The sequence below is a fragment of the Tenrec ecaudatus genome, chromosome 10 (genome assembly GCF_050624435.1).
Source record: "Tenrec ecaudatus isolate mTenEca1 chromosome 10, mTenEca1.hap1, whole genome shotgun sequence".
In the NCBI taxonomy this organism is placed as follows: Eukaryota; Metazoa; Chordata; class Mammalia; order Afrosoricida; family Tenrecidae; genus Tenrec; species Tenrec ecaudatus.
In genome coordinates, this window is record NC_134539.1 from 58979792 (window position 1) to 59006425 (window position 26634).

Below are 26634 nucleotides of genomic sequence, written 5' to 3' on the forward strand. Positions count from 1 at the left end.
ATTGTCAACAAACAGATGCAGCTATTATGGCTGTGTGGGCGCTGCCATCCGCCAGGACACCCAGCTGGGTCCCCAGGGCTCTGGACGCAGTCTGCCCCAGGGTTCTCTGGCCTTGGCTGTCTGGCCGAGGGCCCCAGGAGCAGAGCCCCTGAAGCTTTGCAGGGTAGGTTATAGTCCTGGGCCCAGGCCCCTAGGCCTCCATTACCCTTTCCTCTGCTGCCCACAGGCAAGCAGGCCAACATGGAGGAGAGGAAGGCTGCTCTCAAAACAGCCTCTGACTTCATCTCCAAGATGGGCTACCCCAAGCAGACTCAGGTGAGTCTTGGAGGCCAGGTGAGAGATGGTCCAGTCTGGCTGAGGATGGGCTGGGCTGAGGTGAGGTGTCCCACCTTCAGTGTGGACCAGTAGTCGGAGCCTCCCCTGAGAAGTCCTTGCTGGGTGGTTCTGTCCTTAGAGGGGCCTGGACCCTGACATATGTTGTTCCTTCCCCTCCCCTTCCTAGGTGTCTGTCCTTCCTGAGGGTGGTGAGACCCCGCTGTTCAAGCAGTTCTTCAAGAACTGGCGGGATCCGGACCAGACGGACGGCCTGGGCCTGGCCTACCTCTCCAGCCACATCGCCAACGTGGAGCGGGTGCCCTTCGACGCGGCCACCCTGCATACCTCCACTGCCATGGCTGCCCAACATGGCATGGATGACGATGGCACCGGCCAGAAACAGGTACCCCCAGCCCCCCAGCTTCCCCCATCCCCAAGCGCCTGTGACCGAGGCACTGCTTCTCTGAGGACAGTCCCCTGTGAGACTTTGGCCACAGTCTTGGTGGGTGAAGCTCTTCTGTCTTGCCGATGAGTCTCAACAACCATGGACAGATTATCCAGTAAGTGAAGCAAGCATGGGCTTACTTGTGCTTATTCCCTGATTTGTCGCAAACCGTTTCACGTGGATGTCTATCTCGGATAGATGTGGTGAAACTTCACTACAGATTCATAAATAAGCACGAGCAAGTCCGTGCCTACCTTGGTTCTTGGGTAATCTGCCCCTGTAGCCAACACAATCCTGAGCATCCACTGACCTTGTTCCAAGGGCCTCCGTCCCCACCTGCCCCAGAGAGGGGTCCAGTCGGGAGGGGCAAGGCCGCAGGCACAGTCAGTCGGAGACAAGCACGGAGAGTTCAGGGCTCACAGAAAGGGCAGAGGGCTGGGAAGCCTTCCTAGAGAGGGTGACTAGACGGAGAGCGAGGAGCATTTGATGTGTTCGCCCATCTCAGGCAGCATCGTGGATCCCATGCTCACGGCAGACGTGGTGAGAGGGTTCCTTTTGTTCACTATTGCTTTAGCCACTAGAGGAGCCCTGGTGGTAGAGCGGGCTATGCCCTGGGCTTCTAGCCACAAGCTCAGCAGTTCTAAACCACCAGCCTCTCCTCAGGAGAAAGGCAGGCTTTTCTACTCATTGACTGTCAAAAGAGCTACGGTCCTGAAGCCCCCAGGGGCAATTTGACCCTGTGCTATATGATTGCTACCAGTAAGAATATACTCGATGGCAGTGAGTTTTAAGTTTTTTAATCATAGGCATAATTGACTATGACTTTCTTCGGTGGGAGGGGAATGCATTAAAAATACTAAAACAAGATCCAATATGTAATCCCCTGTGATTTATTATTAATTTCAATAACCATAATAGTGATTAATTATAATGTAATATTAATATAGTAATTATAATATATGATATAGTGTTATACTATATATCATATAGTATATTATATACCATATGTGATATATACAATATGATGTGTACTACATGGATCGATATGCTATAGAGTGTGTAATATTATGTAACGATGTAAAACAGTATGATAATTATAATAATTATTCATCATAGCAGTCATTAATTATTATTAACTCACAATAAAGTATTTTAGAAAGAAAATATTCAAAGTTGCCTTAAGGAAAGAGCTTAGCTGCTAGCCCAGCTGTGTGACCTTGGAAGATGACACACACTCTCTGAGCCTGACTTCCTGCACGTGGTGACAGGGTTGGACAGTTGGCTCCTGAGCCTGGGCCTTTCCCCTACGCCACATCCTCTGGGATTTTCCAGGTTCGGAGTGAGTGCCTCTGCAGAACCAGCAGGTGGCGCAGCAGGGCCCCGTAACAGCTCTGCGGGCAGTGTCTCCTGCAGTAGACCTGCCCTGGGGCCATGCTCAAGTTACCCAGGGATGAGCCTGCCTCTGGAAGGAAAAACAAAGAAACTCACTTCCACCGGGTTGATGCCACTCACATTGGCCCTGAGACAGAGCTGAACTGCTGCTGTCAGTTTCTGAGACGGTAGCTCTTTAAGAGAGTAGAAAGCCGTTATTCCCCCAGCGGAGCCAAGCCGCTGCTCCCGGTTTCAAACTGCTGACCTTGTGCTTAGCAGCCTAATGCATAAGCAGCCCGCCCCCAGGGCTCTGAAAAGAACCCATCAAATCCAGGCACTTCAGTAATCATATGAATAACGGCAAGTTCAGGGATAACAATAATACAAAGGGGCTTTAAAAAGTTTGTGGAAAATGGAATTCAATGACAGTGGGATTTCCCCTGGCCGTTTTGAAGCTTCGCGCATATTGGAGCAGCTGCCAGGAACAGAGCTCTGCCAGGCACTGTGCTAGACTGGCATGGTTATCTCCTCCGGGGTTCCCACCACCCTTTGCCCTCTCACTGCTCTCGAGTCAGTTATGACTCCTAGCTTTCCTTCCTTATCTACATTGCCCCATTGCCCGGAGGGCGCTCAGAGAGGTTAAGCAAGTTCCCTAAGATCACAAACCTTTAAGAGATCGCCTTCTGATTCCATTCACACCCTGAGCTTTGTTATGGTCACTGCTCCACTCCTGTTCTGAGCCTGATCTGAGCGCCTTCTCTGTAGGGCCCAGTCCCCGTGGGAAAGTATCCTGGGTACTAGATTTGGGTTTGAATCCTGCCCTGCCACTTAGTGGCCCCCGAGACTGGTAAAGCTACCTATCAAAGTGCCCCCCCCCCCGTGGTCTCACCATGATCTGTCATGCTGCATTTCCCCAGCTGCCCTGAGCTGAGGGGTGGGGTTGCTGCAGGGACACTGACCCGGTTTTGCTCCCACAGATCTGGAGAATTGAAGGATCCAACAAAGTGCCTGTGGACCCTGCCACGTATGGGCAGTTCTACGGAGGCGACAGCTACATCATCCTGTACAACTACCGCCACGGCAGCCGGCAGGGACAGATCATTTACAACTGGTGAGGGTGTGGGGAGGGGGTAGGGCACGGGCTCCCACCGGCTGGACAGGTCTGAGGGCAGTCCCGGGGTGTGGGCTCTGAGGTGGGGCAGCCGCACTCCCCTGGAAGAGGCTCCTGGCCACAGGGCCAGGACAGCAACCTTGCTTTCATTCTGAAAGCAAATTATTTTATATAAAATAGTATTTGAGATGTGGTGACGAAGAGAACAAACAAGCCAGCAGATAAACCTCTTCCCATTCCTCTGCTGCGCTGAGAAGGGCTGCGTACACACGGGATTTGGTCCGACTTTTTAACATTTAAAATGATTTTTAATGAAAAAAAATAATGCATTCTCATGGCTCAAAAATGAAAGCTGGGGGTGTGTGTAGGCATTTATTAAGAAATCTTGCCCCCACCCTGCCCTTTCCCACCTCATTCTTAACTGCCACACCTCCCTCCCCACTCCTTCATGGGTGTCGGCTTTCATGAGTTTCTTACGTATTTTCCAGTTATTCTTTATGCAAATGTAAGCAAATATGACTGTTCCCACCTCTCTCCCCCTCGTGACCAAAGGTAGGCTATTTGTAGATGGTCTTGTTTCTTGCTTTCACTGAATACTTCCTGGAGTTCATTTGCATCACTACCTAGAGAACTTCTTTATGCTTCTAAGCAATTGCACAATGCAAGGGGAAGTCTAGATCCATTCATTGTATGGGCATATTCCAAACAAAACCTGTTTAAACTTGTCTCGATGATGGTTGCAGACCAGTTTTCCCAGTAGGAAACTTACGGACTTTCTGCCATGACCCACCGACAGCCGTTGAATTGAATCTGACTCATACTTGAACATAATACTCCCGTTGAGTCCGGTCGGGCTCATAGCCACCTTGGAGGACAGCCCTCCAAGGACAGGCCTGTGGGTTTCCACGGCTATTAACCTTTATGCGAGTAGAACGCCTTATCTTTCTCCCAGGGAGCAGCTGGTGGTTTAGAATACTGACCTTGAGGTTAGGGGGGGACCTGGATTTTTAAAAGCAGGTACAGAAACTACATATGGGACAAGATTCAAAAGGTGGCATTTTTGTCATTTGCTGCATCAACCCATTGATTCTGCAGATGGTTTTTATCTGTTTATACCGGTAAGATATTGGTTATGGGAAATTTAGATAATACGGGGTGAGGTGAACAGCCAACATCTCCCTAAATCCATCTCTCAGAGCACCACCATTGGCCTTTTGGTGAGCGCCCTTGCAGACCTAACTTAATGGGCTCCCATGGGGCTAAGTCCACTGGCTTTCCCCACGAGCCGCCCCCTGTCCTGCTGTCCCGGGCCTGCCTTTCTACTCAGAGACATGTCCTGCCACCACTTCTCACTGTGAACATGAATCTCTTGTGACCCAGGCTGAGGTGGCCCATCCAGGGAGGGCCTTCAGAGCTAGTGAATCCATTCTCTGAGCTCAGATCTATGAAAGAAGGGGGCATGGGGGGAGCTGCACGTGTAGGCTGTTGGCTTGCTTTCTGACTTGTGCTGCTCTGGAGAGAGGCCCTTTCCCTCTCTGGGTCTCAGTTTCAGTACCTGTATTGTGGAGACTTGCAGTTTCTCAGGCCAGGGCCAGGGCGAGGCTGAGTATCACTTCCTCTTCCAGGCAGGGAGCCCAGTCTACCCAGGATGAGGTTGCTGCATCGGCCATCCTGACCGCTCAGCTGGATGAGGAACTGGGAGGTACCCCTGTCCAGGTGAGTCACTGAACCTTGTATGCTTGTTCACCAGTTACCTGTCTGTCTGACTGCCCATCTATCCATCCGTCCCTTCACCTACCCATTTAGCCTTCCATCCACCTTTCCACCCACTCACCACCCATCACCCATCCAGGGATGCGGCAGATTTTCACTCAGGGCTTCCATGCACTTGGCACTGATGGTAGAAGTGACCCCACAGCACTGCATGCCTGATGGAGTGTATAAGCCTGTGGGGACAGTCATACAGCAAATGCACACACAAAGGGATCTACTCGCACATTGTTGTGTGTAGTGAGAAAACATGATAAGGTACTTTGAACCAGTCAGAGAGACAGGATGGAGGTGTAGAACATACATGCCCGGTGGGATCTTATTGGATCAGAGAATGTTCCCCTGGGAAGGAACTCTTCGGCTAGGGCTTAAAGGCTGAATAGGAGTTGACCAGGCAAAGAAGGAAGCAAAACACATTCTAGGAGAGGAAACCGACTATGCAAAGGCCCTGCAGTAGCTGGGAAAGTGCCAGGAGGGTCCGAGAGATGCTAAGCAGGGGGCACATGGAAGGAGTGGGGGTAGATGTCGACCTTCAACCTGAGAACAGTGGGAAGTGTGGAATGGTAAGTTTGGCCAGGGTGGATTTGTGGGTTTAAAGGCTACTCTGGCCAGAGGGGCGTCAGGTCAGGGAAGCAGATAAGAATGGACATGGCTCAAGCTTTGGATTCCAGGTTGACAGCTTGAGTTTCATCCCCGCCGGTGGTGTCTCATCTCATTGGATCCTACCAGCATTGCGGGGAAGTAGCATTCCTGGGCCCTTTTTCGAGAGAAGGAACCTGTGATGTGGAGTCACAGCTCTCGGGTCTCCCTGTCGGGTCTCCTTGCCCTTTGAGCTCTCAGCAGGCAGTGCCAGACCAAGGTGGGACCTCATTGCAGACACACACCACACACACACACACACACACACACACACACTTAAATTCCAGCGTGAACTAGCCAAGGCCGTAGAACTGACACGAGGTGGGCGCACAGGGCAGGAGGAGGGGTGACATATCTGGATATAGGTGTCTTTGCACCCCCGGCTCCAGCCTGCAGCCTGTGTCTGGGGAGCCTCTGGCTGGCCAGGAGGCAGGCTCTCCAGATCTGAAAAGCTCTAGTCTCACTACTCTGTGGGCTTTCAGACCCAGGGGTGACGTCTCTGCTCCAGAAGAACGTCGACAGACAATGTCTGCTTCTATTTAAGGATATATTTGAAAACATGGGCCCTCCTGGCTCTTGGATCAGACACAGGGTCATCAAAGCAGACCCCCAGGGGAGAGGGAGACCACTTAAACAGCACCCTGGGGGACTCAGGCAAGACTGCTGTCCCCTACCTCCTAGGAACTCCTGTGTCCCCTGCCTAGTGTCTGTGGGCTGACTGGTCATACTCCACACCAGAGACACACGTGGGATGGGGACAGGCTGGGTGTGGGCCATGCTGGCTAGGTGTGGGCCCAGTCCCTCACAGAAGAACTGACCCCTTTCCTCCTTCCCTGACCCCATCTCCCGTCTCCCTGCAGAGCCGTGTCGTCCAAGGCAAGGAGCCTGCCCACCTCATGAGCTTGTTTGGCGGGAAGCCCATGATCGTCTACAAGGGGGGCACCTCCCGTGACGGCGGCCAGACTGCTCCTGCTAGTACCCGCCTCTTCCAGGTCCGGGCCAACAGTGCTGGAGCCACCCGAGCCGTTGAGGTAATGCCTGGGCCTGAACTGCAGTGAGGGCCTAGCTGCAGATCAGCCAATTGAAGCCTCCCAGGCTGGACAGGCCCGTCTCTGGGCATAGGGCTCTGAGGTTGGGGAAGAGTGTCGAATGCTTTCTTGTCTTATCAGAACGGAATGTACAAGCGCTCTCCCATCTCAAGGATGCCTAATTCCCCTGGCACACCTTCCACCATGGACTCCTCACTACCTTCTAGGTTATCCATTCTGCACAATCTGGACCCTCTACCTGGTGTGTGCCAACTGGCTACATCATGGTGGAGGGTACAGGCTTGGAGATAACCTCCCCGCCCCCTGCCCCATAGGCTGAGCACCCAGAGGGGAGTAAGATGCTCACCTCCTTTGTTCTGAACACTCAACATTGGTTAATGCAGTCCAGAATCTGAGAGCCCTCTTGGCTAGCCACAAGTGCACTCGTAACTCACGGGGTCAACCCAGGCCTCCAGTGTTCGAAGTCTGCCATCTCCATTGGATAGAGCCTGTTCCTCCAAGATCCCACCGCAGAGCTGGTTCTCCTGTGGGGTCCCCTGGGCTTTGAGGAGGGGACTGGAGGTGCGTTGTCCGGTTGCTGACTGAGTGCTGTCCCTCCCAGGTGATCCCTAAGGCTGGTGCGCTGAACTCCAATGATGCCTTTGTCCTGAAAACACCCTCAGCCACCTACCTGTGGGTGGGCACAGGAGCCAGCGAGGCTGAGAAGACAGGGGCCCAGGAGCTGGTGAAGGTGCTGCGGGCCCAGCCCTTGCAGGTGGCGGAAGGCAGCGAGCCAGGTAGGACTCTGGATGGAATGGCAGCCACTCTTTGGAGACTCCAGTTGTTGGGCTCCCTTCCTTCTTCTACCCTGGAAAGCTCGATGCCCTTGTCCCTCCTCAGTGCCTCCCCCCAGTGGATTAGAATAAGGACTGTCCGTGAGAGGGTGGCCGCTCAGTGTGGGCACGGAAAGATGTAGGCAGGGCGAACAGGTCTGCCAGCAGCATTCCCTCCTCTCTACAGTCTCTGTGCTCAGAAATGCCCCCAACTGGCTCTGTTTCCAGAACGTAAGGTCAGGACTTCTTTCTGCAGTAGCCTTCAGTCTTGCTGCTCGCTTTGTAAGCAGTCTCCCCCCGCCCCCACCCATTCCCACCAGTGTTCAGGACACCTGGGTGATGTCACCAGCCTGGGCCTAGTTTGGACTGCTCAGGTGTACCTCCCACCTGGCTGGGGCGTGAATTTGAGCATGCTCAGTTAGGGTCTTCATAGGTGTCCAATGGTCACCTGATTTCCTTCCCAACCTCCTTTATGGAGGCCTTTGCAGGCATGGGTAGGACACCCCCCTGTCCCATATCTAGCCACCTAACACAAGGTGGTTGTCACCAGCCACATGTGAAGGAGCCCTGTGGTGCTGTGGTAAGCACTGGTCTGAGGCTCGAAAGATCTGAGGTTCAAAACCCACCAGCTGCTGCAGGATTCTCCCGTAAAGAGGGCATACGGGGCCGTTCTGCCCAGCGCTGTAGGGGCACTGTGCATCAGAGCTGACGCATTCACGGTGGGCTTTAGACACATGTGGCTATTGAACTGAAATACGGCCGGTAAACTGAGGAACTGAATTTTCAAATGAATATTGATTAAGTTTAAAGAGCCACCTTGGACAAAGCAGGTGACGTGGAAAGGATGGGGGATTGGAGTCAGCCAAGAGGTGCGTCCTGATCTTGCTACTTACTGGCTGTGCAATCTTGAGCGAGTTGGTTAACCTCTCTGAGCCTTGTTCACCTCATTTTTTGAGTGGGGATATTAGTGCTCCCGTCAGCATCCAGCTAGAAGGAATCCTGACTCTGTGTCTTCTGCCAAGGGTGCCCTCTCTGGGCCTGTTTCATCACCTCCTAATCCTCTCAGGCCCCCTCTCTCTGTGAGTCCTGGGAATTGAAGGCCAGTGGGGTGCAGTGGTGGGGTGGGATCTGGTTGGCTTGGGCCTGATGGCCGGCGTGGCATCAGTCAGGAGCTGCCATGGTCTCTCCTCACAGACAGCTTCTGGGAGGCGCTGGGTGGGAAGGCCGCCTACCGCACGTCCCCGAGGCTGAAGGACAAGAAGATGGATGCTCACCCTCCGCGTCTCTTTGCCTGCTCCAACAAGATCGGCCGTTTCATGGTGAGGAGGCCCTGCGGAGATCACCGCTCCTGCTTTCCACTGGGAGAGGGCTGGGGGAACAGTCTTGTATCTAGGAAGGAAGTATCCAGGAAGGAAGGAGGGAGCCCCTTCCCCCCCTGGAGTTAGCTCTGCAACTTTCTGGGGAGCAGGGCCCCAGGAAGCACCCAGGGGATGGGGCAATGCCTTGCAGGTGCGCCTTCATTAACCCCTTGCATTCCTCTCCAGATCGAAGAGGTGCCTGGAGAGCTCATGCAGGAAGACCTGGCCACTGATGATGTCATGCTCCTGGATACCTGGGATCAGGTAGGTGGAAGCTCTCTGGGCCCCGAGGAAGTGGGGACAGCTAGACTCCCGCTCTGGGATCAGTTGTCAGAAGGCTTAAAGGAAGCCAGGCAGAGTGTTACTGGGAATATCCCTCCGTGGCTGCAAAAGTCTGCGTTTCCGTTTCCTCACCTGCAGAATGGGACTGAGGGCGCCCACCTTGCAGAATCCCATGAGATGGAGAGTCACCTGGAAAACTGTAGAGCACCATGTACACACACACACACACACGTGCAAGTCAGGTCACCTTTCTGCAGCAGCCTCGGGGTGGGCGAGACATTGGCCAGCCCGCAGGGGCATTGGGGGCGGGGTGTCTCCTGGATCTGTGAGCAGCTCAGAGCAGGAACAGGCTCAGCTGATTCAGGGCCACGTTGTCTTTGCGGGACCCTCTCCCCATCCTTGTAGGGGGCCGCGTGTGTGTGAGCTCTTCACCTGAAACCCGCGGCTAAAGCAGGGTCAAGTTGGCAGCATCTCCTGCAGGTCCCACCTGGAGGTTTGGAAAGCTCTGTTTTACCTCCGAAGGAGAGAGCCTATGGAGGGCTTGACCAAGGAAGTACCTACCGTCCATGCATTCATTCCACAAACAGTCACTGGGCTCCTGCTTTGGGCCAAGCCTGGCTTTTGTAAGCAGCCAAGACAGTTGATTTCCCCATTCCCTCCCAGGGTTTACGTTCTCCTAGGCTGGCTGTCAGTAACCCCTTCCCATCAAGGGGGCTTCTCCTAGAGTTGTCAGGGTTATAGATGGCACCTATATGTATATATGTGACTCTTAGGGGTTCAGACCAACTGTAAGAGGCCCCTCGGCCCAGAGTGCTGTTTGTTGGGACCCCCAGAGAACAACCAGTGCCCACCTGTGGGCAGCCAGAGCCATTCGGCTTTGTCATGGACTGAACCATAGGCTCACTCATTTACTCTCCACTCACCAAACCTTCGGGATGTCCCACTGCCCCCAGGCCCCGTGCAGAATGCTAGGCACCCTCTGCTGAGCAAAATAGAGGCAGGAACCCCCTTGGAGGCTTCCGGTGTCCTAACAACACATTTGCAAATAAACAAAAGCAATAGAGCCCGAGCTTATGTCTTAACACCACATCATCTATGACAGGCGCTCCAAAGTTGTATTTTTTTTTATCTCCGTAAAGATAGATGATACAGAGAAATCGGTTTCCTAGATTTGTTTTCTGTCAGAAAACCTGTCAGACGGCTCAACAGGGGCATGGTGGTGGCGGCGAGTTGGAGTTTGGTGCCAAGGCTCAAACCCACGTTGGCCAAGACACACAGAGCAGGCTGCCGATGCGTCTCTGTCGAGTGATTAAACAAGGAAGGCTCTGTTGGGTTCACTTGTTTGGCCAGATACCGATCCTTTAAGGGGTGAGAGCCTGTCAACCTCTGGAGAGGCGTCTCAGACTCGGCGTCAGATGGTAGCACCCGGCTTTGGCCATGTCGAAGAGTGAAGCCGGGGCAACAGAAGACCCCTAAAGGGGCAGCTACCGGTCAGTTTTTTCCGAGTAAAGGGGAAGGCCCAGAGCTGTCAGATCCTTCCAGTTTTGCAAGAAAAGTTAGCAAGAACCCGTTGGTAACAAAGTGGATTTTCAAGGACATTACGAACCAATGTTGGTGGGCGGGTGGGCCAATCAAAGGTGTTTGCGGGTCCCTTGTGGGCAGCCTCTCTTCCAAATGATCCCAGACATGATGTGCGGGCTCTGTCACCTGAGGGCTTCACCCAGCCCCGCACCAGGACTCCGTCCAGCAGTGCAGGAAGTAAGTATGCCTCATACACGGTCTGTTTCCCCGTCTCACCTCCAGGTCTTTGTCTGGGTTGGGAAGGATTCTCAAGAAGAGGAAAAGACTGAAGCCCTGACCTCTGGTGAGAACCCCAAATCTGTCTGTGGGTCTGTTTCGTGAGAGGTGGCGGGAACTTCTTCCTTGTAGGGCTGGGAGCCACATCTGTGGGTTGGGGACTTCCTCATGTGCAGGGAACCCTTCAGAAGCCCTGCCTGGAGTGTGCAAAGGCCCATCAGTTCCTTCAGAAGTCTCCAGGGTATCGTGGGAGGAGAGGATCCTGGGAGTTCCCAGAATGCCCCGGGCGTCAGCTGTTGGAATGCAGATCCCTGTTAGTAGAACAGCTGTGCTCTGGGAGCCGGGACCCGACAGTGCCTCTTGCAACGGCACAGCAAGAGAACAGTGGCTAACGAGGGGCGGAGAGCTTTAGGAAGCAAGACGTTCCACTGTGACGCCTGTGTCCCTTACTGGACACGAGTTCCTGGGCAGGCAGGCAGGCTGGTGAAGGATTCGTGTGTGTCATTGCCAGTAGGAGGGGGGCGGGGGTTGTCCAACGCAGGGGTGTGACAGGCAGTAGGGACATCAGGACCAGTCGCCATGTTTGGAACCCTTGCCCTGAACTGCCCTCTCCCTGGGGGTTCCCTCTCTTCCTCGTGTGTCCACAGCTAAGCGGTATATCGAGACGGACCCAGCTAATCGGGACAGGCGGACTCCCATCACCGTCGTGAAGCAAGGCTTCGAGCCTCCCTCCTTTGTGGGCTGGTTCCTCGGCTGGGATGACAGCTACTGGTCTGTGGACCCCTTGGACAGGGCCATGGCTGAGCTGGGGGCCTGAGAAGAGGCAGTTGTTCCCCTTGTCACTGGTCAGTGCCTTTTAGAACTGTCCTCCCCTCAAAGAGACCCTGCAGCTGCAGGGCAACCCAGGTGTGTGTGGGGGGTGGTGGTTTTTGTTTTGTTTTTTTTTACATTAGCCAAAAAGAGCCCTGCAAAAATGGCAGGGTCCTTACAAATTGTCTCAAATGCCCGTGCTTTGGAGATTTCTTTCAATAAAAGCTTTTGAAGTGTGATAGCCAAGTGTGCCTCAATTGTTCCCTCACTCGGATGCATCTGCCCATCTCGCAGGACTGGACTAGAGTGGGGCAAGTACAGGTCAAAGCTGTGGAATGGGAGTCTCGCGAGAGTCCTAGTGAGCCCTCTCAGGACCCTGATGCAGAAGGCTGGACTGTTGCCGCAGAGCGCCACATGCAGCCAAGCAGCATGGCAGGCTACCATCTTTGAGCAGGGCACCGTCGTTTCAAATTCTGCCGTCAGGATTGGGTTACCATACAACATCATGCTGCCCTTAGGTTCTAAGAGGGAGATTACATCTCTAGCCAGGAATCAACCCCCATTCATTCTGGTTCTTGTCCAGGTACCTACATTTTGCAAATTCTAGTTCGTCCTGGTTTCGCTCCATCATGGAACTGGGATGACCCAATGCCGAGCCTTGGATGAAATATGCAAGGCTTTTGTTAAGGGGAAACGCCCAGGTGAAAGGACTTTGCAGGGACTGGAGAAGACCGAGAGAAGCGGCCCGCAGAGCTCCAGGCCGGCGAGAAAGGAGGTTGAGGGGCGTGTGCTGGATTAGACCTGCTTTCCCTGTGGAGCCGGAGCCCACCTGAGGTGGAGTCCTTGACTGAGGAAATGTGGAGCATTGGGCAGCAGTGCAGGGATCCTGATCGGAAAGTCATTAACAGTCAAACACAGAATGAACCTGAGGGGTTTCACTTGCCCAGGTTGCATCTCGAGGCTTCAACAGGTGGAAACAATAGCATCGGAGTTAGGTAACGTGCTTCGAAATACCCAGGGGAATCGTTCACCTCATGTGTGAGCTGGCTGCTTATCTTATAGACCCAGGGTCGGCCGAGATCTTCTCGGGTGGAAACGAGTGGCGAGTGGAGGATGTGTGAGAAGCCTGCCATCCAGGGAGGCTCGGTAAACATGCCAGGGAGTCTGAGCCCAGCTCGGAGGATTCTTGAGCAAAAGTCTGAGTCAGCCCAGCAAAGAGCAGGCGTGCCTGCATCCTCCCGCTGTACTCAGTCTTTGGTGGTGTGGCCTTGGACACCTGTGGGATGGCCTTCCAGGCCAGCTGGAGCTCTTAGTTTATGATAGGCTTTGTACAGAGAATCCATGCGGTCCGTGCACAGAGCTTCCATACCCACGCCTTCCTACAGGTCCCCAGGACTTCTCTGGTTCCTCAAAGCTATTGGCTACATCCCGACTGCTGCAGCGGTCAATACACGAGTTCCCCTTGTGCTCTCTCAAGTTCACAACCTTTGCAGTGCGGTGCGGGCCCTTTGTCTGTGCCCCTCTCCCGCTTGGTCATTTGGACCCTGACTCTCCGCTCATTCTCAGGTGTCACAACGGCCCTCTTGGACATTTCCATAAATGTCTGCTGCTTCACCCTCCTCCACAGATGCTCCAAACCATTTCAAGGAACCTGCTAGGCATCACACCCCGTTCACTTCCCTACATCCTTCTGGTCTCATCTGACCTGGTTTCCTGTCCCTCCCTTGGTCCACGCCACCCACCCCTTCACCTCACTCAAGGCAGGGAGTGAAGTGTAAGTAACCCAGAGGACAAAAGCTTGTCACGAGGGTTTCTGTGGTCGGATGGGGTGTGTGTGTGTGTTGACATGGCTGTTTCCACAGCCACTGATCACCTGAATCACCCAGGGAGCTCTTTAAAAGTATGGTTTCCCTATGGGGCCCACCTCCAGAGATGCTGACTCATCCAGGACGCAGTGAGAGGTGGTGGAGAAGGAATTTTCCAGGTGAAGAGTCTGTGTAGGGGCTGGGGGTGGTCCTTTTAGGCAGCGCAGCAGGGAGTTAGGCAGGAATGTATGAGGGAGAAGTGTGCTCCAGAAGCAACAGGATCCCAGGGGGGCTGAAGCACAGGGTGGGGAGTGCTGTGTCTGGAGTGGGGAGGTAGGCAGGGATTAGTTCATCAAGGGCTTTACACAGCTGCTACGGGGTTTGGCTTGATCCAGCAATATTTGGCCTTCTAATCTCAAAGGACTGCTTGCCAAAACCATCAACCTGACATAAGCACAGCCCTGGAGCAAAAGTAGCATTTACCACACAGAACGTCGACGCCCCATCAAGGCCAAGCCAGTCGACGTCCCGGAAGCCTGTGGGAGGTCGAATTGCAGGTGGACCTGCCCGTGACTGCACCGCGTGGCATCACGTGGCATGAACGGCTGTGGTCATGACCTTGGAGAGAGCCCTGCACTGCCCTGGAAAAGAAAACTGCACCAAGGAGCCGAGCTGCTGGGTTTCTAATTTTCTCTGAAAGGCGAACTAGTTAACCAGGAACACCATCACTCGATACACATATTTTCTTTTCCCAACAATTCTGGAGAGACCTTGGACTTAATCACCTCCTGGAATGGAGAAGGCATCATAAATTATCAGGACAGCTGCCAAGAGATTGGCCCAGACTTGGACGGTGTGTCTGATCTGGGACAGTTCTGCTCAGTTCACCAGAGGCTCGCTGTGCACTTATTTTGTGCCAAGCAGCGTGCAAGGCACTAGGGATATAACACGTTTTGAAAGGTTTCCCTATGCCTCAGTTTCTCCACCTGCAAAAGGATATTATTGTACCTAACAGGACAAAACAAAATATAATGGGGAAAAGGGGACTTTGCATTCCCCCCCCCCCCCGTAAAGGCCAACAATCGGAAGGCAAGACAGCCTTCAATAAATGCAATAAACAAAATAGTTCTGTTGCACATCCTCACAGTGTGTTCTTCCGCAGTGATAAGCGAGCTACCAAGCTACCAGAGACATCGTTCTTGTTAGATGCCATTGAGTCAGCTCTAGCGTCCAGCCACACCATGGGCAGCAGAGTGAAACACTGACCGGCCCTGCAGCAGCCGCCCCAGGGTGACGTCTGAGCCTGTCGCTGCAGTCACCGTCCATTCGTCTTGTTGAGGGCATTCCCCCTTTTCGCTCACGCTCTACTAAGCATCGTGTCCTTTCCCAGACACTGGTCTCTTCTGATCCCACGTCCAAAGGACATGAGATGAAGTCTTGTCATGCTCACGTTCCAGGAGAAGTCTGACTCCACCTGTGGCAAGGTAGATCTGTCTGTGCCTGTGGCGGTCCCTGGTGCCTTCAGTAGTCTTCAGTACCACCGCTACCTCTTGAAATGGTTGAAGGTTGACCATTTCTTTTTTGGCAAAAAGATGCTGTGTACTCCTTCCATCACATTTTGGCGCTTCCTGCGCCATTCAACATTTTGCCCATAGAATCCTTCCATGTGAGCAGCTCAAGGCCTGACCTTTTCCTTTACTCCCTTCGGCTTGAGAAATGCAGAGCGCGTTCTGTTCTTTCCTCTGGTTCTGCAAACTCCGGGGGGGTGGGGGTGGGGGGTGGGTGGGGGGACACGTTTTGCGATAATATTTTCCTTGGTCTTCTAAAGCTGCTCTTCGAAACTTCTAATGCACCTTTATCCCTCCATCGTTTCTTCCATTCCCTTTAGCTACTCTGTCTTTAACAAGTTCAAATGCTCATGGCTTAGTGAAAAGTAACACGCTGCATTATGTCCGCTGTATGACATTCTGGACAGGGGGAAAGAGACAGTAAAAAGATCCACAGGGAGTCCAGGGTGGGTGTGGGCAGGGCATGCATAGATGGAGCGTGGGGCATTTTTAAGGCAGCAAAACAACTATTCTGTGTGGTATTGTAACAGTGGACACATGACAATAAGCACTCGTCAAACCATAGGGCTAGCCATCACAGCGAATCCGACGGGAGAAACAGCGCCCGTAGGAGAGGAGATGTGTGGGCACTATGAATGTGGGGCCCGGTTTTCCTATAAACCTTAAGTTGTTCTAAACATTAACTTAGAAAGTGGAAGTTTGCTGTAGAACCTTGGTTCAAAATTCAGCAGCTCCACCACGAATTAGCAGTAGGATCCCATTAAGCCCTTGGCGGTTTTCTGAGCTACAAACGGGAGTACACGTGGTTCCTGTCCATCTGTAATGTTTATGGGGATGCAGAAGACGATGCGTGTACATGCTTGTTAACACATAAATAGCTGGACAATAAGAAGTGCTCGGAAATGGTTAAAAAAAGAAACCGTTTTCAATCCACGCGGCAGAAGAAACTTGGTGGCGCAGGTGTTAAAGCACCTGGCTGTTGATGGCTCCTCTGAAGGGGGTCCCATAAAGAATCCCAGCCGGGGAAACCGTGTGTAGCAGCCACTCTGCCTTACAGGATCTCTCTCTGAGTCAGAGTCGACTTATTGGTGGCGGGCAGGGTTTATTGTGAGCACTTGGCTGGAAGTGTCCGCTCCTTAAGCTGAATCCACGATTTGAGCTCAAAAGGGCAGCATCTGCGCAAGGACAACGTTCCGAAGGGCTGGGAACGAAGGAATGGAAATGGGAGACACGAGGAGGAAGTGGCATCAGCCGTGTTAGAGCGAGGATTCGGCGGTGAGTGTGTGTGGAAACCTGATCTGCGCTGTAAAAAGCAGACAAAAACAAGCTGGTCTCACAGAGGAAAGGGCTGAGGCCATTGCAATACTCCTAGTGACGAGAGAATCGTGACTAAAAACGGTCACTTAGCGCTCTACGAAAAGACTTAGCTAATTAAGTGGAGTCGTGTCCATGCTTCATTTCTCTGAAATGACACCTGCTGCATTTGTACTCCATCCACGTGCCCCATAAATGGACGTCCGGAGAGAGTTGGAGGAGACTGGTCTTCCCCTGTGGGAGGACAGCCTGACTCTTTGCTCCCTGTCACTGTCCCAGGGGAAGGTCCTGAGTACCAGCTGGGTGGTCCATGTTAAAAGCAGAGGGAGGGCGTGGTATTGTAACATTACAGAGTTGTTGGCTTTCCAAAGGTCGGATTCTACCCCAAAGTCAGTCCTAGAGCTAATTTCACAATTTGGCCTCCAAGAAGGAAAGGCGATACCCTGAAGTGTCAATTTCCACCCCATCTCCAAATCACAGACCTCCGCGCTTTGGGCCATATGGTTGCGCAGTTTTTAGAGATTTGCCAGGGGTCTTAAGCTTCTTGCTCATCACTCTTCTGACTGTGGGGTCGATTGAAAAGGATGGTATTTGATTAGCAAGGTGGATCCTTTAGAGAAAGCTTGTGGTAGTTACATGATCTGGTGTCAACTTGAGACTACTGAGTGAATGGGATGGAGTTTAGCCTGTCAATCAGGTCCCAGCTTGATGACCTCATTTGGGAGGAGCAAAAGGAGATAAACAGCTGACATTCCTGTTAACAAGACACATGGAGCTATGCTGATGGCAGCCAGAGCTTCGGAGTTGGAGGAGCCACGTGGGGAGCCACACTAGCGCTGACATGCGTCTACCGCGACTGGATCCACAAGACTTTCCACCCACTGGCCTGTGTTCTTCCTGCATTCGGTGTCATTGCATGTGTTTTGTGAATCTGAAGAGGAATTTATAGACTGGTATTGGATCTATGGGCTAATATTGGATTTTTGGACTCGATCTGGACTGGGCTGTTTTCTCAATACACAATTGTTCTTGTAGATACAGCTTTTCTATCTACATATATGAGTGTCTCTGGATTTGTTTCTCTAGTCAACTCGGACTGACACAAAGCCCAGTGTCATCTGAGGCCCGAGTTGCTGTGGATGCTGTCAGCCTAACAATAAGAAGCCATGATGAATTACCGCTAGAGTCCAAGGACTCAGTCACGGCCCAGATCATCATGAGCCCTGGGCAGATGCATGGATGGCACTCAACAGGGTGTGTGGCTCTCCTGAGTGCCTTGAAATTGGAAAAAATTATTTAGTCCAGTGGTTCTTACATTTGGGGGTGGGCTTGGTGGGGGCAGTTCGTTTTTGGACAGGCACGGTGGGGTGAGCATCTCCTCTGTTGTAGCAGATTTGTATGCGTGAGCTGCTATGTGTCATTTTCCACGACCAAAAAGGTTCCTTATCTCCCAACATGTTCTCAAAAGCTTTGTGACCCAGGCAGCGCCGTCTGACCTCATCGTTGCAGGTCAGGACTAAGGAGGGCCAGGAAGTCCTCAGATGGGACTTCTCTAAGGTCACGGCACAAGTTCAATGGGGAAGTGGGAAACACACTTCAGACTACGGTCTGTAGAATTCTGTGAGGTGCTTCGGTAATTTCATAAATACTTGAAGTTCCATTTATTAAAGTGGTGATAAAAATCACAGACGATTGGAAAGGGGGAACTGATTACAAGGATCCACATGTGACCTCTTCCCTGGGAGAGGGACAGCAGAGAAGGGGGGGAAGGGAGACTCCGGATAGGGCAAGATATGACAAAATAACAATGTATAAATTGCTAAGGGCACATGAGGGAGGGGGGAGAGGGAAGGGAGGAAAAAAAAAAAGAGGAGCTGATGCAAAGGGCTTAAGTGGAGAGCAAATGCTTTGAGAATGATTGGGGCAGGGAATGTACGGATGTGCTTTATACAATTGATGTATGTATATGTATGGACTGTGATAAGAGTTGTATGAGCCCCTAATAAATTGTTAAAAAAAATCACAGACGGACACTTAGAAACAAAATGGAGACACTACATGAAGAGTCTCATGTCTCGTATTCTAAAAACTCCAATTAAAAATATACATGTATTTTTATTTTTTCAAAACAGCCTTCTTGTTCCCATCGACTACCTTTATATTTACTAACTTATAAATGTCACTTGGGGAATTTCTGCTGGTCAATGACCGGTGAGGAGTTTCTTTGGGGGGAAAGAAAAGGCGTGAGCTACTAAAAGAAGGCTTGAAAAGCATTGGTGAGTGAGAAGGGTATTGGGTTCCTGATCTCCCAGCAGCGACCTGAGGTTAGCAGGGCCTGGCATTGTTGGGAGCACAATGGAGAACACACTTGAGGGCCATGGATTTGAACTTCTATTGTAGCTTGTGTTGTAATTACGGGGCAGGTTCATGTTCTAGGTAACAGTTTAGACACACTTTGTTTCATGACATTGGTTGCAATCCCCACAATGTCGGAGTGTTCATCTCACTTCCTGGGCTTCCTGTTTTCATTCGCCCTTCTCTCCTACCCCCTATGACCTCTTTTGGTTTCTGAGTCAGTTGATTATACCGAGGCATAGTTTTTCCTCCCTGCTGTTTTTTACGAGGCGATAGGCCTACTTTAAAGGGCTACGGACACCCCTTCAGACTCGTGTTGTGGCTACACACACACGCATCCACTCCCTTCATTTGCACTGAACTTTGGCCTAGCTCACATGGCTCACAGGGAACATTTAGGGCCTGCTGTGCATGGGGACAAAGTTCCACTGAACATGGACAGTTTTGAAAAAGCTGTGATCGACATATCAAGGGAGTGGTGCTGGGGTGTGTGTACAGAGGCAGTGGTGGCAGACAGCGTCCACGCAAAGACACATTCAGACCCTGTAGAAGTCTTAAGCCTCAGACAAATCTGGGCTTGAAGCCCAGCTTTGCTTTTTACCGTCATGTGACTTGGAGCAAGCTTTACCCTTTGAGCCTTGGTATCTACGTCTATGTGAGGATGATCAAACCATCTGTCTTCACCAAGCTGATTTACAGATCACGCGACTGACTGACTGTGCAAGGGCTTGAGCACAAGGCCAGGTGCACTCCACAGATGGCAGGCCTTCGTTCAGGATGGCTGTCAAAGGCTGAATGGTACAGCGTACACCTGTTCTTGCTTTACAGCATTGTTTTCGCGACTGAAAAGTGGAGGGGTGTTGTGGGGTGACATTGAGATGATTCCAGTTCGTAGCATCCCTGTGGGACAGGGAGGTGCGTGTGACTCTGCTCTCCAGAAGAAGGGAGGCCAGGAAAAGCTTCCAGGGCATAAGGATCCTGAGCTCCCCTGGGAAAGGCATGGACAGGTGCCCCTGAGGCAGCTTGGACGTGGGAGATGTCAGGGGGTGACTGCAGCCTCTTCCCTTCCTCCAGCCACGGAGAAGACACAAACGATCAGAGGAAATGATGTGCCACTTGGGAACGCCAAAGTCCACACACACTCCATGTAGGCAGGCACAGATTCTCACCCAAAGACAGTTCGTGAAAGTGCATACTTTATTATTTCACACATGCCATTGGAAAAGGAGGCCACTTGGAAAAAACTGCAGCACTGACACTCTCATTCTGTGCTTCCTTCCTCCCGAGACATCTAACTCCAATCTATTGGGTCCTGGGCTCACAAGGCAAGAAGGCAGAGGGGGCATGGTATCTGGAAACACCGAGACTCAAGGAACCAAAGGCCTGCTCACTCTGTCTGAGAAGAGACTTTCAGGGAGGAGATGGGATGGTGTACTGGTCCTCGGGAGTAAGGCGAGGCACCTCACCAAACAGAGAAAACCATCACTTAAAATTTAAACTGCAACTTGAAATCTAAGTCAAAGCGTTCCGCCTACTTCCAATCGGCTCAGGTAGGAATCTGAAGAGCAGTTTAAGCTTTCTTAAAATAAGCATCTGTGGGGTGTGGGGAAGGAGACGCTCATGGGCTGGGATCGACAGAGTGACCCAGCTAAGGAGCGATGGATGGGGAGGGTGGCTCTGGGTAAGAAAGGTCCTATTCTTAAGACTTCTCTAGGTAGATGCAGAGCCGCAAAGAGGAAGTGTTACAAACGCCACCACGAGTCAGCCTCCGGACAGGCGTGTGCAACGTGGAAGGGCTTCCCTTGACTGCAGGTTGAGAAACTGAGATCTACGGAAGTTGACCACTTCTTCCTCTCTCAGCACCAGATACATGAGAGAAAAAGACTTCCCAGGCCAACACAGTGGTGTTTGAAAAAGAAAATCTATCAATCTAGAGAAGCCCAAATTCCTCTCCATCAAATGGATGCTGACACACGGCAACCCGACAGGCCAGAGTAGAGCTGTCCCCGTGGGTTTACGAGACTGAAGAGCCTCGTCTTTCACCTGTGGTGTGGTTGGTGGCTTTGAAGGCGGCCCTGATGGTTAGCGACCCATCACACAACCCATGAAGCCACCAGGGCTCCTTCTGCATAGAGATCCTAAATTTGACAGCATCGACCCAAGCTCATTAGATGTTATGGGTTCAATATACGGTGAATTCTTCTGATACTTAATGAGTGAGTTAGTCAGCAAGGTATAATAGTGGATAGCATGCAGACAGTAAGTAAAATATTATGTTTGTCTGAGGATATCAAAAAGCAAATTCATTCTTAAGTTATTGTAGAAATTTTAGAAATGTTTCATTTTTTGGAAAATCCGAACTATTTAAAACGTGATTGTGAAACTAGGCAAAAGTAAGAAACCAGTACTTTGGGGACAAGTGTGCAGCTGGCCTGAAAGGCAGACACCACAGAGGAATCATTTACTCATGTAGGAGGCTGAAAAACGTTTAAAAATAAGTAAAAAAGAAAGTTCACACATTTTTTAAAAAGACCTTTCTATTCGCAGATGTGAAGGACTTCGAAGGGCTGCAACCAAACCCAATGGGGTGGAGCTGATTGCAAGCCATCGAGAGCCCTCAGGGCAGAGTCGAACTGCCCATGTGGGTTCTGCCGCGGTAAATCTTTTTGAGAGCTGAAAGCCTCATCTTTCTCCTGGGCAGCAGCAGGTGGATTCGAACTGCTGACCTTGCAATTAGCAGCCTAACTCGTAACCTGCTAGGCCAGTGTGTGTGTGTGTGTGTGTGTGTGTGTGTGTATTACTTTGTAGCATGCACTGGGTTCAAAAAGTAAACAGACATGAAGGACGATTCCTTCAAGTAAGGCTGCCTGGAGGTAAGGCACAGAGGGCCACGAGCAGCTGGTTGGAGCGGAAGGTGGCAGCTGTCTGCAGAGTGCCGCTCCTGCTGGGGGTGGCAGGTGGCGATGAGAGCAAGTGTTTCTGGCCTTTGGCCTGGCTGCTGGTCAAGGTGCAAAATGACTTACGAAAGGCAAAGGAAGAGGGAGTTGATCTAGCAGGTAGTGAGCTAAAAATAAGAATTTGAAAATATTTGAAAGAGTAAGAGATGTCTTACATATATATGTATATAGATCAGCCATCTGTTTCTCTCGCCGTATTTACAAGCTAAACATTCTTTCACCTATTTTTAGGATCACGATACATTCTAAGAACACAAAGCTCAGCGTATGGAAAAGGGAAGGGAGGGAGAACATTTAAATTTCTCTGCCCTACTCTCCTTCTGGGTTAAATTTAGTCCCCTACTTCATCCTTGGCAGGGGAGAGAGAGCACATTGGTGCCTTAGCCTATGTGGCTCAGTGTTTTGCCCCCATGATGCCTTGCAACATATCTATGGGCAGCGGGAAGACAATGGTGGAGTTTTTCTCAGCAGCAATGGTGGTCAGCGTCTGGAGGTACCGGAGCTGAAGGGCCGCAGGAGACTCCGTGATGACGATGGAGGCTTCTTTCAGAGCTCTGGAAGCGTTCATTTCGCCCTCGGCAGCAATCACCTGGGAGAGGACAGTGGTAGAGAGAAGTTACTTGGAGAGAGCAGCAGGTGGAAATGCGGCAAGCAAGCTTCAAAGCTGAGTTTGCACGCATGCGTACAACTCCTTTGGTAAGTCTGGCGGATTTCCAGGTCTTTGATTTGCAAAGAAAAGACTGAGAACCATAAGGGACAGCCAGCTGAGCGCTCTTTGATGATGAAAGAGCACACGATGATTCTTTTTCTGAGCGCATAGACTCAGAGAGTGTTAAGAACTGCAAGTATTACTTCAACCAAAACTTCCATTTCCACCTGCTTTTATATGGAGGCAGGATTTCTTTGTTCTAAAATAGGAACGAATTGGGGCTGAGGTCTGTCCCATTCTAGCAATAAATAATAGCCCTCCACAAGTACGTGAACTAATACCTCATTCTGCTCATTAAGGGAAGCAGCTTTAGGAAAATGACATTTCTGTGAAGTATTTAGATACAAAATAAGCAACCAAGCCCAACCCATCACAACCCTCTGTGAAATGGCCTCACAGAGCATCCAAGACTAATTGTTACAGAAGCAGACTGCCACATCTTTTCCCCTCAGAGCGGCCGGTGGGTGCCAACCACCAACCTTTCGATTCGCATGGCAACACCATGGCTCCGATTTGTAGTCATAAGAAAATATTCCACATGAATTTTATTTTATTTTTTTCCGAAATGAATTTTAAACCGTGTAGCAAAATGTGTTGCTGTGGACAATTAAAGAATCCGTAACAAAATATGTTAGCTAAAACTTCTGATCGTTAAAGAAGACCTCTTCCAGGGGAGGGAGGGGGAAAAGGAGGAGCTGATACCAAGCGCTCAAGTAGAAAGCAAATGTTCTGAGAGTTATGAGGGCAACACATGTACAAATGTGCTCGACACAATGGATGGATGGATGGTTTGTGATAAGACTTGTATGAGCCCCAATAAAATGATTTTTAAAAAAAGACCTCATCCATATATTTGCCAATGGAGGATTAAATCCTTTTTACCGAGATTTACTAGGTCCGTGTAACAGACGGATGTGAATGAGAAGAACACACAAGGAGGAAGGGGACAGGGCGCTGCTGTATTGTGAGTTCAGTGACATGAAGCAACAGGCGTTTGGATTGCGGAATGGAACCAGTTTGCTCTGCGAACCTTCACAGAAAGGTTTGAGGGCCACGTGAGTGGTGGTGAAAGCAGGGCCTTTGGAATGGTAAGGTCTTAGATTCGTGGCCCATAATAACTCTTCTAGTTTAATATCCTCAGAGAGAATCTAGCAACTCTACCCTTCAGTTCCCCATCCTTAGAATGAGAACATCGGTCGTAGGCCCTGGTGAGGAGGCAGCTCCCATGAGGGTCGGAAGCATATGTGAAGGCTGTGCTGTAGGGGTGGCAAGTGACAGGTCAAGACCTGATCTCGGCATCCAATTTAATGCAGAAAAGTTTCAGAAACGGCTTGGTTTGTGCATCTTCACTACATACACACACCAACAGGGCAAGCAGACAAAGATCAGGAGGCAAGTCAAAGTGGTTACTTTTAATTAATACATGGAGAACAAACGTTGTAATGATGCCAGAGTCACCAGACTAGAAGAATCTCACCAGTTGTACCCAGTGCAAAGTCCGAGAAAAATCAGCCTTGCAAGCAATCATCTTGAACGAGTGGTGTTTCATTCACGTCTCCAGCAGACTTTGGGGACCTTTTAGTGATCAAGCTCTGTGTTGGACGCAGAGATAGTGCGTGGATGTGCCTATCCTGAAGGAGCACGCGTCATCAGGGAGAGAAGCCAGACATGGAAAGAACTCATCTTGCTCCATTCGGTGTGATAAGTACGGCGAGCAGATATAAGTTTGGGTCTGGTGCTAGCACGCGGAGGAAAGCAGCTGTTGCAGAGGTCAAAGTGCAGAGGGCAAAGGGAGGAAGCGATTACTCAAGGCTGAAAGAAAGGCTTGCTATTTTGACAAAACAAAGAAAAACAATTCAGGTGGGTCGCATGAAAGAGGCTTTAAAGCAACAACAACAGCAATAACAGCAATTGTAAGTGGCTCAATATTGTGGAAGAAACAGGAGGAAAGTGAGGAATAAGCAGGGTCCAGGCCTGACGGACTAGACAGGGCAGGTTCATTGTCTTCTCTCTGGAGGCCATGGGAAGCCACTGACTGATTATAAGTACATAAGTATCAGATCTAGTTCTAGGAAACCCTCTGATGGATGTCTAAGAAGAGATTGAAAGATACTAGTGAGACTGTTTCAGGGAGGCTGGTGCAGTCCACTGGTGTGACAGCTACATAGTTTCGTGTTAACTTGACACACAGAAGTGTAGGGATGGAGTCCTGCCTGTCAGTTATGTCACAGCCTGATGGCACCTCCTTGTGGACGTGGCCTCATAAGGAGGATCCTGGGACCCTCCCTTCTGTTTGACCTTCCTGTGGCAAGCTACTCTGAGACCTGCCAGAGGCCTGGAGATGCGTCCACTGCCATTGGATCCACAAGACTTTGCACCCACCGGCCTGTGATCTTCCTGCACTCTGCATCATTGCATGTGACTGTGGGTGGGTGGGGGGGCACTTATGGTCTAGTATCGGACTTACAGATTTGCGTTGGACTGGGCTGGAATGTTTTCCTGATATATAAAACTTCTTGATATCAAGTTCTTTCTTACACGAGTGTCACTTTTTTCCTCGAGTCAACCTGGCCTAACACAACTGGTCACAGGGGTGGAGGAGATGGACTGGGGAGTTCCTCAGGGGGACAATCAGCACAATGCGGAGACTGGGGAACAGGGGCCGAGTCCCAGCTTTCTAGGTTTAAGCTGCGTGCATGCTGCCATTGACTGAGACAAGGGCCATCGGATATGGCAATTATTGAGAGAATGGACCCACTTTAGAAGATAAAAACGTACTCGATCAAGGCAAGCTCCTGAGAAGGGGCAAGGGCCCCGTCTACTCCCAAGACGACCATGTAACTCTACCCCGAGGCAAGCTCTGTAGAGCTGCAGGCAAAAATCCAGCCCTGCCATGAGAACAATCGGCTCTGATTCTTTTCCATGTCGTCTCAGATGTCCAATTAAGCACTTCTTTAAAAATCTGGACATGGACCAAGTACAAAGATATCTCATCTCCCCTACTAATCAATACATAATCTCTGACGGGGACACCAGACCCACCAGCTGGGCATGCATTTTGTTGATGGAAAAGCTGCTCAGAACGAGCTGCCAAAGCTGCGAAACCCCCACCACTGGCTTGGTCTAAATATAGCGATGGGCTGCGCTGAGGACAGGGAGCAGAGCGAGAGACTGGTGGGTGGGCAGGGCTTTTGTCCAATAAGCACTAATTCCATGTCAATCAACACTGCTTATTTATTTATACACTTGCTTTCTAAAAAGCTTAATTGACATGCAATCCACATACCATTCAATTCTGTGCTTTAAGTGTATTTAAAAGGGCCGCGTGAGATCACTACCATCAATGGCGGCACATTTTCTTCATGTTTGCTCCCTTTATTAATTTATTTAATGCTCCTCATTACCCCCCTGCTCAGCCTTCCCTGCCTTAACCCGAAGGGACTATTCATCTACTTGCTGCCTCTGTAAATTTATCCTGGGTTTTATAAAGAAAACCATACAAAAAATGACAAAGAAAATACAAAAAACCTTAATCCAAGTGAACAATCCCCCCACCCCAAACTCACTCCTGACTCCTAGCAACCCTGTAGGGCAGGGTACAACTGCCCCCGAGGGTTTCCAAGACTGTGACTCCCCATGGGAGTAGAAAGCCTCATCTTTCTCCTGAGGAGAAGCTGGTGGTCCGAACTGCTGACCTCACAATGAGCAGCCCGATGCATAACCACCACACCAAGGGCAGGCAGAAGATATAGAAACTAACTCAAAATTTCAAAGGGTCCAAAGGGAAGACAAATGATATTATGCTAAATTTTCATTTTACCCTAAGTCTATCTGCAGTAAGCCACTTTCCAATGCACCTTGTCTGAGGGGCAAGACTATTCAGACTTTCATTTTGAATCAGGTATTTTCATGTAGGTGAGATTGTGCTCCAGTGGACAGTCCCACCAGCAGAGTGTGAGAACTCTAGCTCCTTCATCACTCCCGATCGCTTGTTTTCTGTTTCTCTTTAATAAACCATGTTTGTATGTGTGGAGGTATGCCCTGGGTGGATGTCTCCTGGGCATCCCTGTGATCTGAAAGTGCATTTCCCTGATGGCTAATGAACTCGGGTTTTCTCTGAAGTCTCTTAACCTACAGATTCTTTCACCCAATCTCTCTTTGCCTTTG

General features: G+C 50.8%; 2 protein-coding genes across 5 annotated transcripts in view; one reads left to right on the forward strand and one right to left on the reverse strand.

The window, feature by feature from the left end:
* GSN (gelsolin) overlaps positions 1-12000 on the forward strand; it is a 72098-nt gene extending 60098 nt beyond the window's left edge. For all 4 annotated transcript variants that reach the window (XM_075560428.1, XM_075560429.1, XM_075560426.1 and 1 more), the window contains 10 exons: positions 227-315; positions 503-718; positions 3109-3242; positions 4868-4958; positions 6512-6682; positions 7302-7476; positions 8707-8831; positions 9057-9134; positions 10956-11016; positions 11597-12000. In XM_075560428.1, the coding sequence (XP_075416543.1) occupies positions 227-315; positions 503-718; positions 3109-3242; positions 4868-4958; positions 6512-6682; positions 7302-7476; positions 8707-8831; positions 9057-9134; positions 10956-11016; positions 11597-11766 (1310 nt within the window). In that variant the 3' untranslated portion in view covers positions 11767-12000. The remainder of the gene's footprint in view (positions 1-226; positions 316-502; positions 719-3108; positions 3243-4867; positions 4959-6511; positions 6683-7301; positions 7477-8706; positions 8832-9056; positions 9135-10955; positions 11017-11596) is intronic.
* A 7980-nt stretch (positions 12001-19980) lies between these two features.
* Positions 19981-26634, reverse strand: part of STOM (stomatin) — a 34226-nt gene continuing 27572 nt past the window's right edge. Inside the window, 2 exon segments of the mRNA XM_075560430.1 lie at positions 19981-22153; positions 22156-22347. Coding sequence (XP_075416545.1) covers positions 22139-22153; positions 22156-22347 — 207 coding nt within the window. The 3' untranslated portion in view covers positions 19981-22138.